Source organism: Apodemus sylvaticus, chromosome 5, assembly GCF_947179515.1.
Source record: "Apodemus sylvaticus chromosome 5, mApoSyl1.1, whole genome shotgun sequence".
In the NCBI taxonomy this organism is placed as follows: domain Eukaryota; kingdom Metazoa; phylum Chordata; class Mammalia; order Rodentia; family Muridae; genus Apodemus; species Apodemus sylvaticus.
In genome coordinates, this window is record NC_067476.1 from 38,912,280 (window position 1) to 38,928,345 (window position 16,066).

General features: G+C 38.9%; 1 protein-coding gene across 2 annotated transcripts in view; it reads right to left on the reverse strand.

Annotated features, from left to right (window-relative positions):
• The window catches only part of Ccdc148 (coiled-coil domain containing 148), a 186,388-nt gene extending 179,206 nt beyond the window's left edge, over nt 1-7,182 (reverse strand). The window contains exons 1-2 of one of the 2 annotated variants that reach the window (XM_052181135.1): nt 7,131-7,182; nt 6,155-6,248 (exon numbers count right to left, since the gene is read on the reverse strand). In XM_052181135.1, coding sequence (XP_052037095.1) covers nt 6,155-6,248; nt 7,131-7,182 — 146 coding nt within the window. Of the gene's footprint in view, nt 1-6,126; nt 6,249-7,130 lie in introns of both variants that reach the window. The other variant, XM_052181134.1, reaches the window with a different exon arrangement.
• Between the last annotated feature and the right edge of the window lie 8,884 nt (nt 7,183-16,066).

The window sequence follows — 16,066 nt, forward strand, 5'->3', positions numbered from 1 at the left end:
CAACACTTTGTGCAACATCTTAATTGTTTTTTGTTTTGCTTTTGAAAATTCAGCCATGGAGTCTACCCTTATCCTCAGGCCACAAATGAAAAAAAAAAAAGTTGTATCTTCATCAAAGATTTCTACATAATTCCAATTCATTTTCCTGGGTGACAAGCCATGTAAAATCATCTTTAAGGTGGATGATAATGTATGCAGAATGCTGATGATTTAAAATACTTTGAGGAAAGAATGTCAAAAATAATGAAAAAAATCAGAAACTAAAGTCTCCTTGTGATTATCTAAGATAAGAAGCGCTGACTGAGCCTTCTGAAATTCTACAAGAGACCCGTGGCCCAGAGAATCCTCGTTCAAAAACAAAGCATTCGTAAGCAAGGTACAGCTAGAGCTTTAATGCTTGTGCTCATGCATTTGTCAAAATTCACTGGGATGCGTTGTGAGCACTATCGATAAAGAACTGTCAACATAACAAAGAAACGCTACCCGAAGATGTGATTCTTCAGCCGCTGCCAGGCTAGCAGCGGCTTAACAAAACATTCTACAGGGCATGGGTGAAACATACTCCCTCTCAAATTCTAATGGGAATAGAAAATGATACAAGCCCCGCAGACAGTAATACAGCTATACATTAGATGTTTTCATTGATTAACTATGGCCCAGCAACATCATTTATAGAAATATATCTGAAAACCATCCTGGCAAAGGTGTACAGAATTATTCACTGCTGTACCACTGACAATAGGAAAAGACTGGAGAACAAAAATTCCATCAGTAAGTGTTCTTTCCAAAGTAAATTGAGCCCGAATCTGATCAATTTACTAGATATAACTACCAATTTGCAGAGACTACAAAGAGAAAAACCTTTTTTGTGACATTATACCATGAGGTTGGCATGATTCAGACTGCGAGGAACTGTAAAGACTAATGACATGACTTCTTCGAGACACAAATTATAAACTAGAAGAGGACGGATACTAACAAAAGTGAATTGCAACGTCTGGATTCGGTTCAGATGCTTCTTTAGATACATTTTGAGAAAAATCTTCTGATGCAATCAAGGAAATTTAATAATACTAGCTAGATAATGCAAATCATTGAGAAGTTGACATTTTCATACACAGTGGTGGAGATAGCGCTTTGACATTTTAGAGTAACACACTAAATGTGTATGAGAGAAATATATTAGGACATCATCACTAGCATAATTTTGCTCCAGGATGGTTTAGCACTGGGGAGTGTGTGGTCAATCTGGCAATAATAACTGTGGCATAAACAAAACTTGGCCGAAGCTGATCCTTTTTGATGCTGGATGATGTCACATAGTGACTCAGCATACCAATCAAAGTAACTGCATTTAAGTGTGTCATTTTCCCTAGGGGTAAAAAGATTTAATGGAAAGATGCTTGAATTGAACAAGAAGCTATATCCATCCTAAGCAAAGAAATTCAAATAATTATGAAAATTGCTTTTAAACATGATAAATTGTGAATGGAGACACAGTGGACCAAAAACTGGCCTCTGTTTCCAGCCCAGGTCCATTGCACAGCTTCAGATTAGAGATTGGTCTTTGGAAGGTTTGGCATTTACTTCAGAGTCTCACCTGGCATCAGAAATTGATCATGTTCAGTGACATGGGGATTATATAGAACAGCATCACATCTACCCCACACTCCCATGTCACTATCTTCTATCGAGTGGTTGAGTGGTCTGCATCTAGCCTGAGGTGCCACTTCCCTTACGGGTCCACGTGTCAACATCCTACCACCTGGATCTATTTAATGTTGCCAGAGTAAAGTGCTGTGACCATTAACAATCAGTGACAGTTAAGACTGTGAATTTCATCTGTAAAAGCTGAACACATAAGTAGTGAAATGAACAGGGAAATAGACATGATTAATACAAATACTCTGAGTGAATCCTCATCCACATGACAGAAGATATAATTACTCTTTGAGCTTGTATATATTTTATTAAAATTTAAGTAATAATATAAGCAAGACTAACAGAGATGACATTGGTAATTCTACTAGGTCAGACTGTTTGGGATACAAGCATCCATAACGATAAAATATGTTTTAAGAGCTTTATTTAATTCCCAGTTATTTAATTCTATTTAAGTCCTGAGCCTTTTAAGGAAACTCGATTTAGGAATCACTTACATCTTAAAGAGTAAATTAAAGCAAAATATCAATGTGAAGTCTCTAAATTAAATGAGAAAAGTTCCAAAATCCATGTATAATAACACTCTTAACACACCTTCCTTTATCTGGATATAATAAAAAATGTAAATTACATGAAGAAAAATTAAAGTCTTAAAAAATTAAGTAATGGTTCTCCAAACACATTCATTCTCACTAACCAAAATGCAAAACAACAGCTAAGATGATACTTCTTTAAAACAACAACAACAAAACACTTTCTTGTCTTATGAATTGTGGGCATTAAAACCTGGAATCAAAAACTTAACAGAATGATCACTGCAGACTGAGACATCTTCAACTGTTATAGAAAAAGTACAAAATTTATGTGCCATTATTTCTAGAAAAATATGTAACCAGAAGGCATCTTTGGGGATTATCTTCTATTATAAACAAAAAGTCAGCAATGCAACTTATATGGCAGCTGACAAGAGGGCCTACTCCTCACAGGTGTGGATACAAGGGCCTGAGGTGACAGCTGACACTGGAGAAAACTTTGTGGTTTTGTACCTAATGTTAAAAATGTAAAGCCTTTAGTAATTAAAGTCTTAAATGTGTGGTCTTGGCTAGGGAGCCTACCATTCAAGAGAAACTGGCCTCGAGCAAATACTGAATGTAGCACTCAACTAACTGTTCAACATTCAACCCAAATGTCTTTTGTGATGCACCTCAGATGGATGAGTAGGTGTGTGAGGGATAGATGGATAGGTGGATGGATGGATAGATGAATGGATGATGAATAAAATTAAGAGAAATAGTTACATATTCTAATATTGACAAAGATGGCAAAAGATATGTTTGTATTCCTTTTGCTTCAGAAAGAAACTTGATAGATCTCAATACACCAAAAATAATCATTAATTTTGGCACTATTATAGAAGTTTATCCTACAGATAGAGGATTCTAACACATGGAAAAGCCTCTGTATGAAGGTTTCATAGTAGGAGGAGTTCCAACATCGAGGAATTAAAGACAATTCACACAATTTTACTGTCCTCAATTCAATCATCCTTGTCACTTGGTTTTATTTTTGTTGTTGAGACAGAACTTTGCAATGTAACCTAGGCTGGCCTTAAACCACAATCTCAGAATTAAAGACAATTCACACAGTTTTACTGTCCTCAATTCAATCATGCTTGTCACTTGGTTTTATTTCTGTTGTTGAGACAGAACTTTACAATGTAACCTAGGCTGGCCTTAAACCACAATCTATTGCCTCCGATTCTTGAGCATGGAGATTACTTAGTTTTAAAATTTCTATCTGTCTCTCTATGTATGTTTATCTCTATCTGTGTGTGCTGCTGTCTGTCTCTTTCTCTCTGTGTGTGTATGTGTCTGTCTCTCTCTCCTTGTATGTGTATGTGTTTGTCTCTGTCTCTCTGTCTCCTTTGTGTGTGTGTGTGTGTGTGTGTGTGTGTGTGTGTGTGTGTGTGTGTTATGTGTGCACTCACAGATATCATTAGAGGCATGTATGAGCTCTGGAGGACGTGGGATAGCCATGGGTGTCTTCCCTTGACTTCCAATTTCTTTGAGACAGGGTCTCAAAAGACCCTATCTGCTGTTACATGTGCAGGCTAACTGCTGTTACATGTGCAGGCTAAGTGGCCTGTGATCTTCCAAGTGTTCTCCTTCCCTTGTCTCCCATCGTGCCAATGGCTGGATTACAGAAGGCACATCCATCTTTCTGATGGGTTGTGAGGCTTGGGACTCAGGTCTCATGCTCATGCAGCAAGTGCTGTGCACACTGGGGTGTCTCCCAAGATCTGCTTAGTTAATATTTAGTTGCTCTTGTGATTTCAAGCCCAGTGACATTTCCTAAGAAAGGGCTTTTCTCAACGATTCCTTCAAAATCAAATTGGGGGAAGCTCGCTTTTCTTAGTTTGTATTTAATATATTTATTTATTATTATATATTGTATAAATATATTTATTATTGTGTGAATAATTATATTTATATCTTGTTTTTATTCCTGGGCTTGGTTGATAGACTGCCTCTTTATCCCAGAAAACAGTGCCTTCCATAAGGGTAAGGGAGTACACAGTGATAGTCACATTCTGTCTGCAGAGCTAAATAGCCGACAGAGCCTAAACTTTGTGGTCTGCAGTGATTAAATAATATAGGACATAATAATGATGCAAAGACAATATGATAAAATGTTAGGAGGAAACATAAGATTTCATATGTATTCTTGCAGTGGATAATAATAAAATACATATTAAATATGTATTCATATATGTTTGTGAAGTCACAGAACATAAGTCACAAACCACTCTTCCAGGAGGATAGCCATGGGGCTTTTCTGTGAAATTGTGTGAAATGTCTGCTTAATATGACAGTAATTTACAGTTGAACCTGAGCCAAGCACACCATGCCCCGCTTGGCTGATATAGCTGATGGAGATCTGTAATTTCTCTAGAATAAGGTATCACATGCACTTTGCATTTGGAAGAATTACCTTTTAAATGATACTATTACTAATAGGTGACACAAAACCATCCAAATCCCAAAACTTTAAATATAAATGAAAACTTGTAGATTGGCACACTACTTTACCAGGTTTGTCAGTGCAACCAAGCAACAATAACAAAACATGCTAATTGTTCATTAAAAAATCAACAATGCTATTCTTAATGAACTCTATTCTTTGCATGAGAAAACTATGCCGTATGAATAATCCTCAGGGATACATAGCTCTAAAATATTACACACAGTCATTTGCATACGGCTCCTTCCAATTTAGTCAAGGTTACCCTTTGCATGGCATTGGACACCTACTGGAGGGGGAAAATATAAAGAAAGTTCTAGAATAGAAAATACACAAGAGCATATTTATATGGTGTTGGGAAAAGAACACTCAATCAGGAAATAAATCAATCTGGCACTTGCCAGAATATTATACTTTTCCTATCAGGTAAGAAAATGTTGAAAGCTAATAAAATAACCATTTTTCCAAGGATGAAGTTGAATGTAGACGTAACAATGACGCTACTAAACGTCGTAGTGCATACAAATCATACTACGTCATGGTCGGGACAGCCAATGAGTGTCAGCTGCTACTTTCTACTGTTAAAGCTGGATATCCTGAAAACCATCTGGACAGCCACTTGTTTTGTAATTTCAATCATATCTCATAGCAATTTTATGTTTACCAAACTTAAAAACAAGCAAACAATAACAACAATAACAAAAAACAACAACAGGGGAACAGGGGTAGGGAAGATGGCTTATGGTATTTTCGGGGAGGGATGAACCAGGAAAGGAGACATTTTTTTATTATATTACTTATTATATTAAAGAATATTTTATTAAATATATTCTTTATTTGAAATGTAAATAAAGAATATATCTATTCTATATAATTATATAATATCATATAATTATATAATATCTATATAATTATATAATATCTATATAATTGCCAGATGCTGGAAAGAACCCAGGTATCCCTCAACAGAAGAGTGGATGCAAAAAATGTGGTATATCTACACAATGGAGTACTATTCAGCCATTAGAAACAACGAATTCATGAAATTCTTAGGCAAATGGATGGAGCTAGAGAATATCATACTCAGTGAGGTAACCCAGACTCAAAAGGTGAATCATGGTATGCACTCACTAATAAGTGGATATTAACCTAGAAAACTGGAATACCCAAAACATAATCCACACATCAAATGAGGTACAAGAAGAAAGGAGGAGTGGCCCCTGGTTCTGGAAAGACTCAGTGAAACAGTATTCAGCAAAACCAGACCGGGGAAGTGGGAAGGGGTGGATGGGAGGACAGGGGAAGAGAAGGGGGCTTACAGGACTTTCGGGGAGTGGGGGGGCTAGAAAAGGGGAAATCATTTGAAATGTAAATAAATTATATCGAATAAAAAAAAATTAAAAAAAAATAATAGTTAAAAATAAAAAAACAAAGACCTCTAACCTTCTGCTCTGCTGAAGCAGATGCAGACTTTGTGGCTTTGGTTAGGGCGCGTAACTGCTGGTAGTCTACCGGCTTATACCGGGAGTTCCTCATCCCATCTTTCATATGGACTGCCAGGATATCTGTTTTTCATAAAGACAAAAAAAATGACAGGGAAATAGTGTCACATCATTCAAAATCAAAATTTAGTTAAGGGGGAAAACTGAGGTTAGATCACATTTTTATTTTTAAAAGCAAATAAAAGATAGTCACAACATTTGTGATACACTTCATATCCTGTGTTTAGACCCATTGCTCCCAAAGGGCAAGAGAAAGAACAATTCTGCATGAGCCAGAACATTGGCGATGCCAAAAATTACAATGGTATTTATCAGTTTACTTGTGTTTCAGACATTTAAAAAAAGTTAGGCATCAATAGGAAACATTTATGCATAATATATTGATCTATTAATCAAGCTACATGAGGAGATGCTGTAGCCATCAATAAATTTCTAACTCAAAAGCTAAATTTGAAAAAAGGTATTTAAATTAACACTAAATATGTAATTGTTCAAGGAAGACTCTAACTATGTAAAATATTTGTGTACTCTCCACCCCTAGACATTTAATCTCCTAATTTAGTAGATTAAACTTATTGATGAATAGCAGGAAGTCCACCAAAGCCTCAGCTTAAATCACAATAACCAGACCAGTTCTAACAAAACCGCACATTTGCATCAATATGAATAACTAATATTTGCTACAAGAGAATTCAAATGTCTTCAGAAAAAAAACACTTCAGAAGCAGGCAGCATTGTCCTGTCCACAGCTTGTGGTTAAAACAGATCCTGTGCAAGAGAACTGGCCAGTCATTCTGCAAATGCAGTTTTCTTAATAGCAAACTAGTAAGCAAAGCCAGTTTTCTTAATAGATTGTAGAAATCAGCATTCTAAGTTTGTATCATTTCAAAACAGCATAACATGCTATAAATCAAAAAGGACAGATGGAAGTAGGGGAAAAAATACCTGAACTGTCATTTCTCTGAATCATCATGGATGGCCAATTTCTTCTATTCATGTTTTCTGTATCTGCCAGGAAGCAAGGAACAGTTTAAATTTTACAGACCGATTGCCTAATGTTTTTAATGCTGGGTTCACATAATTATTTTCAAAAGAGATAACCAGGAGTAGATATTATAACTCTATAGTGCAGAGTATTTTTTCTATGCCACTCGTGTGTGTGTGTGTGTGTGTGTGTGTGTGTGTGTGTGTGTGTGTACATGTGGGGTTCATGTGTATGTATGTATGTGAACAGGCGATCCTGAGTGTTAACCTCTGGTATTCTTTCTCACGAGCCAACTCCATGGTTCTTTTTGAAACAGAGTTTCTCATGGGATCTCGGAACCAACTGAGCAGATTGTCTCTGCCTTCCGAGTGCTGAGGTCAAGCACACACCACCATACAAAGCTTTTATCCAGAGCTAGGCATCTAACCGGGTCCTTGTACTTGTGTGGCGAGCACTTTACCGACTAGACCGACTCCCTGGTCTCTCTTTTCTGCCAGTCTTGTTCTTCGCCACTCCTCCTCTCTCCCTCCCAACTCTCCTATATGCAATCACCCCAACTGACAGATCCTTGGTGATTAGGAAAGGGCATAAAAGAGACACAGCAGTTGAAGAATTAATTCCTCACTCTTACTCTCAGTGATACAGTGTGGTGAATGTGGAGGTGTACAACCCTTTCCGGGAGTGACTTTCTGCTGTGGGGACTCAGTCTGCAAGCCACCTCTGCTGTCACCTTCCTCACTGTTGGACTCAGCTGCAGAGTGCAGCCTCGTCTAAAGGCACACCCTTCTGGGGGACAAACAGCCCCTGCCCACTGACTAAACAACACGGTTATAAAGCAAGCTTGTCCCAACCGAGATGTGCTCGTGTGGAAAATGTACTTCACAGCTTCCTGCTGAGTTGGTTTTCACTTGTTCCATCCTGCCTCCTCATCCTTCCTGTCATAGGTGTGGACCCCTGATAAACACCTTGCACCCCTTCCCCCAGATCTGCCTCAGAACCTGCTCCCCGAGAGCCCATCTGCCTCAGCACTGAAGTGAGCAGGTGTCTCTCTAGGAAAACTCACCTGCATTGCAGACAGGTTAATTACATGGGGTTGAGTTATAGCAACCTCGTTTCACAAATTTTTGTTTCACATACAGTGGGGGAAATGACTCACACCCACTGGTATTTACAGTAACCTAAATCTTAAAGGGAGGAAAAAAATAGTAAAGGTCCTGTGACTTTTTGAAAACCCTGTGAAAATATGTGTAGATTTCCCAGCAGCTTTGGGAATGAGGTTATGAATGCCAGTGTGTCATTAGCTCGTGGGTCATTGATCGAAAACATTTCTGTTTTAAGGCTTTAATGACATGGGCACCCCTGACTACAGCTGCTCTCTTACATGACCTCTTACCAAAAAGCTTCTCCCAAAACTCGCATCTTTTTTGCCTGTTTCCACTGTCATTGCAAGAGTCAAGCCCCTTCCCACTTGAATGACACAGCCACACCTTTCCATCTGAATCAGAGAGGGCCTCTGGCTTCTCTCACCCTGGTCTTCTCTCTTCTGTGATAATGCCTTTCTGTCTGCACATTTACATAATTACCAATTTGATGTTTGTCACCTTTGATTGATATGTACTATACCATATTTCCACTCATAGCTTGTAATGGTTCCTCTTCGTTGGCTACTTGGTGGGATTTGGAATAACCTAGGAGAGACGCCTTTGGACGTATCTGTGAGAAAGTTGCCAGAGGAGTTACTGACGAGGGAAGATGTGGGTGGTACCATTGCGTGGGTCATAGTCCCACAGTGAAGAAAAAGGAAAGGACAGAGTGTGGGCTCCAGCATCCATCTCTGTCTGCAGATACAAGGAGACACTCACCTCATGCCCCCACTACCATGCCTCCCTTCCGTGATGGGGTATACCCCTCAAACTGGGAGCCAAAGTCAAACATTTTACCCTGACAACAAGAAAAGCAATGAATTCATAGCATCCTTGATAATTTCTTGTCAATTTGGCACAAGCTGGAGTCATTTGGGAAGAGCAATCTTAACTGAGAGATTGTGATTAGTGATTGGTGTGGGAGGGCCCAGATCTTTGTGGGTGGTGTCTTCCCCTGGGCAGGTGGCCCTTGGGAGCTGGGGGTATAAGAAAGCAAGATGAGAATTCCATGGGGATTGAGTCAGTAAACAGTGTTCCTCCATGACACTAGTTCTTGCCTCCACGTTCCTGCCGTGAGTGTTTGCCCTGGCTTCCCTCAATGATACACTACAGTCCCACAAGCTAAATCAACCTCTTCCTCCCTTAGTTGCTTTTGGTCATTCTCTTGATCACAGCAATAGAAACTTAACCAGGACATGTGTCTCCAGTGCTTCCACAAAAGAGAATAAGTGTTCAACAAACCCTATTGTGGACATGATTGAAATTTTTCTGGATGTCTTCTAGCCGCTCGGAAGAATGTTGAAATCAATTTTTAAGTACACAGAAACTCCCCTTTCCCAGCCATTACTTTTGACTTCTTTTAATGTGCTTTTAATAGCATAGCTTACAGACAGAAACAACACACATAGATGCCTTTACTACTGGATAAGTTAAATGAAAGAAGCAACAAGAGGCAAGACCAGAGGAAATGGAGGAAAAGGGAAGAGACAGAGAAATGTTGCTTTCTATTTTATACTACAGGTATCAGACACATAGGACGGTCCTCGACAAACCTATGAAAGGCTCTTAGCTCAGGCTTCCTGGACCTTGTCTATTGCTTTCGCTGTTCTCCCCATTTACCTTTCTGTTTATGTCTTTCTCTACCTGGGAGATCTCACTGGCCCCCTGGTTCATAAGATTAGTTTTTTTTCTCAATGGACAGCTTCCCCCTTTAGATTTGGAATAATTTTTCTTGGCATTGAGATTTAACGCTTCAGGAAATTAATCAAAATGAGTCTTCCCATTCCCTTGTCTGCTACCTTCCTTGGTTTATGAGGGCCATATTTTGAATAATTTCGTCTCCTGGCTTGCTGGAAGAGCCAAACAAAGCCCACAGTACTCCTTACCACACCTATGCATGGTTCAAATTTTATTCATTTTTATATTTATACACTTATTTACTTACGTGTGTGTGCACACAAGCATTAGTGACCATGTATGTGCCATAGTACATATGTAGAGATGAGAGGATAACTTAAAGACTTGCTTCTCTCCTTCCACCACTTAAGTTCCATGGATCAACCTTGGGTCACCAGGCTTGACAGCACTTAGCCTGTTGAGCCATCTAACCAGCCCCAAATTCCAAGTACAAGTATAAAAAAATCTCACCCTAAGGTGGCATCCAGGAATCAGCATTGTGACCAAAAGCCCAATTTGTCTTCATGAACCTGAAATCTAGCTTGGTTGACACCAGACCATATTTAAAACTCATACTTACTTAAATCTTTGGACATAATTACTATTTGTCTTTCAACACCATTGCACATTTCTAAGGAATCATTGAATCTGAGCATCATAAAAATGGGTTCATTTGTAGTATTTCTCATGTCAAAGAACTAAAAGACATTCAGATTCAGAACTTGGAAAATGTATGAACAATTGTCTTGGTCCAGCTTCTCCTAGCATTTGGAATGCCTAAGACTCAGGAGGACCACAAAGATCTGGCAGCCAATGTCTAGCAGAGCTACTTCACATGATAAAACGTTCTGAAAATAAGGCTTAACTCATTATCAGCGTGGCAAACAAACCCAAGCTGAGATGATATTGTTTGGTGGCAAGCCACCAAAACAAGTTTTCCCTGTTCTCTGTGAACAGCCACACGGCATGCAAAGCTTTCGGCGTATTTCATTGGAAGGGACTCCCCTAGCTCCACCAGGGCTTAACACAGTTCTTAAAACCTCAGAAGAACAAAATACACAGTCCCCATGCATTCAGGGTAAAATATTGTTGAGCTATGCTAAGAGCAATTCTTCCAGACTCAAGAACGAATGTGTGCTGCCCACACCATTTACGATTCATTCTGCTTGCCAGTGAGAAGCCCAACCCGTTGAAATGTTTTAGGGTGAGTATCTGCTGCTTGAACAGGGTCTCCCATGCTAAATCGTTAGGAGCACTTGGCTTTAGAAAGTACTCTGTAAGTACATTATGTGACAGTTTAGAATGTGTTTGAATGCTGTCAAAATGTTAAGCCTTCTTGATAGATTTAATTACTGAAAACACTTAAAACTAATGCAGTTAGGAAAAAAATTTTAGAATATAGGATGAATATTTTTATACACAATTTAATAATAGTTTTTCAGTGGCAAGAGATTTGAGAAGCATTTTAATGTAAAGTGCTGTTATTACAGATCTGGTAGAGAGGCGGGAGTGGGTGGGTGTGTGAGGGAGGAGCACCCTCTTAGAGGCAAAGGGGAGGGGCGAGGGGCTCATGGAAGGGAGACCAGGAAGGGGGATAACATTTGAAATGTAAACAAACAAAATGATTAATTTAAAAAAGAGACAAATTAACAAAGACACATGGGCTTAACTAAGTCTTTACAAGGCCAATGAAAAGTTGGGACTTCTCTAAAGATGAGAAAAATAAATAGCAGGATTATAATTTATAAAAGGGAGTCGGCTTTTTCCAATGGTATTAAAAGTTATTTTCACCTGTTTTCCAGGGGGGGGACTTTTAATATACCAAGGAAGAAAAAGTTATATTTAGACTTAAAAATTGGAAGTTCTATAGTTAGCTCATTATTGCTGAACTCAGTATTAACTGTATGGATATATGGATTAATCAGTCACCTATGAGGATAAGTTTCCTAAGATAACAAGGATTTTACCAAACCAGCCTAAGATTGTTAACAGCATTCAATAGCTTTCATATGCTATCAAATTATCATATGTTCCATATGACAGCTCTCAAAACACTTTAAATGTTAGTTCAAATAGTGTGGCCAGAGACTAGCTTGAGCAGCTCTTTTTTCCCAATGTCCAAAATCCCTTTTTAAATTCTAAGCAGAATGGTGCTTGTTCATTCCATTATAAAACACTAGGCATTCCAGTTTGCATAAAGTTTTTGCCCTGGAAAAATTAATGGAGCCAAATGGGAACTGACTAGAACTAATAATGGTCAGACTGTTCAGCTGCATAACAAATACTCCATGATAGATCCAAGCATGATGGGAAGGATCTAATTCTAAAGTAAAAGCAAAGCAAACAAGGTATCTAAGAATAAACGGCTTAAGCAATTTATGAGATCTGTTCTCTAAAAAGCTGCAAAATGCATAATAGGAAATTTGAGCAGAAAGGATTCAGGTCAGCCATGTGTCTAAGAGAGGCGATCTCTGAAATGTAGGGCTGTAGTTCATTCTGACTTCATTTTTGCTAAACTTTTATCACAAAAGGAAACACACACACCCTCATATGCATACACACCACATTAACACACACACACACACACACACACACACACACACACACACGTGTTATAGAGGTTACTTCACCATTTATAGGGAAAACTCTAGCATAGTTTCTATTATAAAAGAATCCAAATTTTATGATATCAAGAGTCTTTTAAGACATAAAACTAAAATGTGAGAGAGAAAAACTAACTGCCCTGAAACATAATTCAGCTATTCCCAAAGACAGGACATATTACAATATAGTTTGCTAATCTTACAAGTAGAAAATTCTCAAAGTCAGTTTTAATAATCTGTAAATTACAAGTAAACAGCTTAATATATTCTTTCAATTATTAAGGTACTGCCTAAAATAATGTCAAATTACATAGAAAATTACTTCTTAAAAATTGTCCAGCTTGGCTGCTCTTCCAGAGGTCCTGAGTTCAATTCCCAGCAACCACATGGTAACCTGCAACCATCTATAACGGGATCTGATGCCCTCTTCTGGTGTGTCTGAAGACAGACAACAGTGTACTCATATACATAAAATAAATAAATCTTTAAAAAAATAATTATTCAGCCCTGATATGCAGCCACATTTTGCCTTAGAAATTATTTTCAATATATTTCTATGCACACAAGTACTAGTGTAATCTGTATACAAATGTGATAATGGCATGGGCGCTTGTATACATTGGTTTTTATTTAATGCTATAACTTGGCCATTTTTTTTTCCTTATCAGTCTATTACTTTGCCCCTGTGCATAAATCCATATGGACTTTAATGGTCATAAAATGAATATATTCATTAGTATGCTGAAAACAAGCATCTGAGAAAAACACTTCCATTTTAAAGCAATGATTTAGTTATTTTATATGTGGGAGAGGTGGACATGAGTTGTACATGCTGCAAGCTTGTATGTGTGGAGCAGAGAACAATGTACAAGAGTCGTGTTGTTCTTCCACTATGTGGGTACCAGAGAACGGACTCATGCCATCAGGCTTGCAAGTGAGTGAGTGTCTTTGTCCACTGAGTCATCTTGTTCACTCAAGAAAGAAATTTTTCTAGAAAAAAAAAATCAATCTGCCCTTTTACTGCAAAACAAAATCAATAATCAGACAAGATATCTATAAAATCTCTGCCCCTCTCATAATTCATAAACATTGGCATATGAAGCAAATTCCACATATAGTCAAACTTTTAAAAATGTCTAGGTTTTTATGTCTGCAATAGTTCAGAGAGACTAAATCAACCTTGCTCTTTAAAAAATTGATTCAAATGCAAACCTACTTATCCCAATGCATTTCCAGGTTGGAGATGAGATTTGGGTAGAGAGGAAAAGAGGCAAGAGGGGAAAGAGGCCAGGCTCTGTGAATCTCTAGAATTCCATATAAAAAGGTGACACCAAACAAAATTGGCCTCAGGCCCGTCCTCTCTTTATAACTCCCAAAGCTGTTGCAATAACCTAATAGCCCAAGATAAAAGTAACACACAGATCTCTTAAGGTGATACGATCTGTATTATAAGGAGGGAAAGAAAAACAGGTGGGTTTACACAGTTTGTGCCGATAGAGTTAGACAGTCTGACAAGAAACCATGACGGGCTAAGGTCAGGGTTAGGGTTACGGTTGTGGTTAGGATTACGGTTACGGCTCTCAGTTTTGTCAAATCAGCTCGAGGAAAGTAACTATTACTAAAAAATAAAATTTCATGTCACAATGCTGTTGAGTTTAATTCCAGTCTCACAAGGCTGAGGTAGGAGGATGATATATTCAAACCAAGCCTGAGCTATATAGTTAGGGCATTTCAAGAGAGAGAGAGAGAGAGAGAGAGAGAGAGAGAGAGAGAGAGAGAGAGAGAGAGAAACACAAAGAGAGAAAAACAGAGACAGAGAACAAAATTTTGTTCCTATTTTTTCCCCTGAAAATGGGGTGACCATGTGACCCTGATGGCTATGGAGACTCCCCATTTCCCCTCCTTCCTTGCCTGCCACTTGGACACCCTCACACTTGGTAATTTGCTATCCATCCAGATGGCAATGCCATCTGGAAAGCGACTTTCCAGAGTACCAGGATCTGGATTCCACCTGTCCCTTCTTAATTCCTTTCAGTATTCCCTGATTTTCTGATTCCTGGCAGATGGGGTGTCACATGACTTACTGCTCTGGTCTTCTAGAAAGCTTTCTACCATGTCCCTTCATCCATTCTCTTGGCAGCAGCTTCCACCACAGCTGTGTCGATGAGTACTGCCTCAAAAATCCCAACAGACCAGAAATCCATCACCTACCAAGTGACTTCTTGTTACTTCCCAGGACAGAGTAAATCCAGCACAGGTGACAAGCATCTAGTCCCTTGGCTACTCATTACTACAAACCATCGATGATCCTCAAATATACAATGCTATGAAGGAATAATGGCGCCCCAGGTGATGCCCACATAGGACCCAGCCCTCAGAACCTATGCTGTGTCATACATACAGCATGGCAAAGGGAAATGAAGGTAGCCCAGAGGAGTTCGGATGCTGGTTTGCCTGGGTTCCCAGTGAACTCACTGTGCCTTTGTAAGAGAGAAGGTGGGCATCACGCTCAGGAGACCTGACGGCAGAAGCATGGGTTGGAAAGAAGGGTGGTGCCGCACATGGTAGAGGTAAAGCCAAAGAGTGCAGGTAAACTAGAGGCTGCAAAGGCTAAGGAAATGGATTCTTGCCTAGAGTGGCCAAAGCCTTCCTGATAACCTGATGCTGCCCACTGAGATCCATTGTGGAGACCTGCCCAGCAGAGTGGTGTGGTAATAGTCTGTGTCATTTAAGCCACTAGCTCTCTGGGAATATTTTTCTCCACAACAGGAGTCTGATAATTCTTTTGTGCCTCCCAACCTCTGTGCACACACATACTATGCTGGCCTTTGGACCACCCTTCCCTAAGCTACCTCTCTGGTCTGTATGTCTTGGCCTCTTCTTGTTCAGACAAAGGTTCCCTCCCCCTGCCATATGGTGACACCTTGTTGTTAGGTCCCATTGTTGCTCTTATTTGTGAACTGACTCCAATTCTCGTTGAGCATCCACCATAGAGTGGATTAAGGGCAAAGTTTGCATGCATGCTCCTGTAGAGACCTCACTCTTCACTGTTTCATTTAAAAACAGCCCCGTCAACTCCTAACCATTCCTTCAAATTTCTACTTGTTAAAGCCTAAAAACCTGGTCATGTCAGCCATTTCTGAACCATCCAGATCACTTCCTAGAGAATCACACACCAACTCTCTCTCTCTCTCTCTCTCTCTCTCTCTCTCTCTCTCTCTCTCACACACACACACACACACATTTGTATGTGTATAAGTGTATATGTGTATAAGTGTATATGTATATAAGTGTATAAGTGTATAAGTGTATAAGTGTATATGTGTATATGTGTATATGTGTATATGTATATATGTGTATATGTATATATGTGTATATGTATATATGTGTATATGTGTATATGTGTATATGTGTTTGTGTATGTGTACATGTTTATACATGCATATACACATAGAAAATGTGTATGGGTGTTTT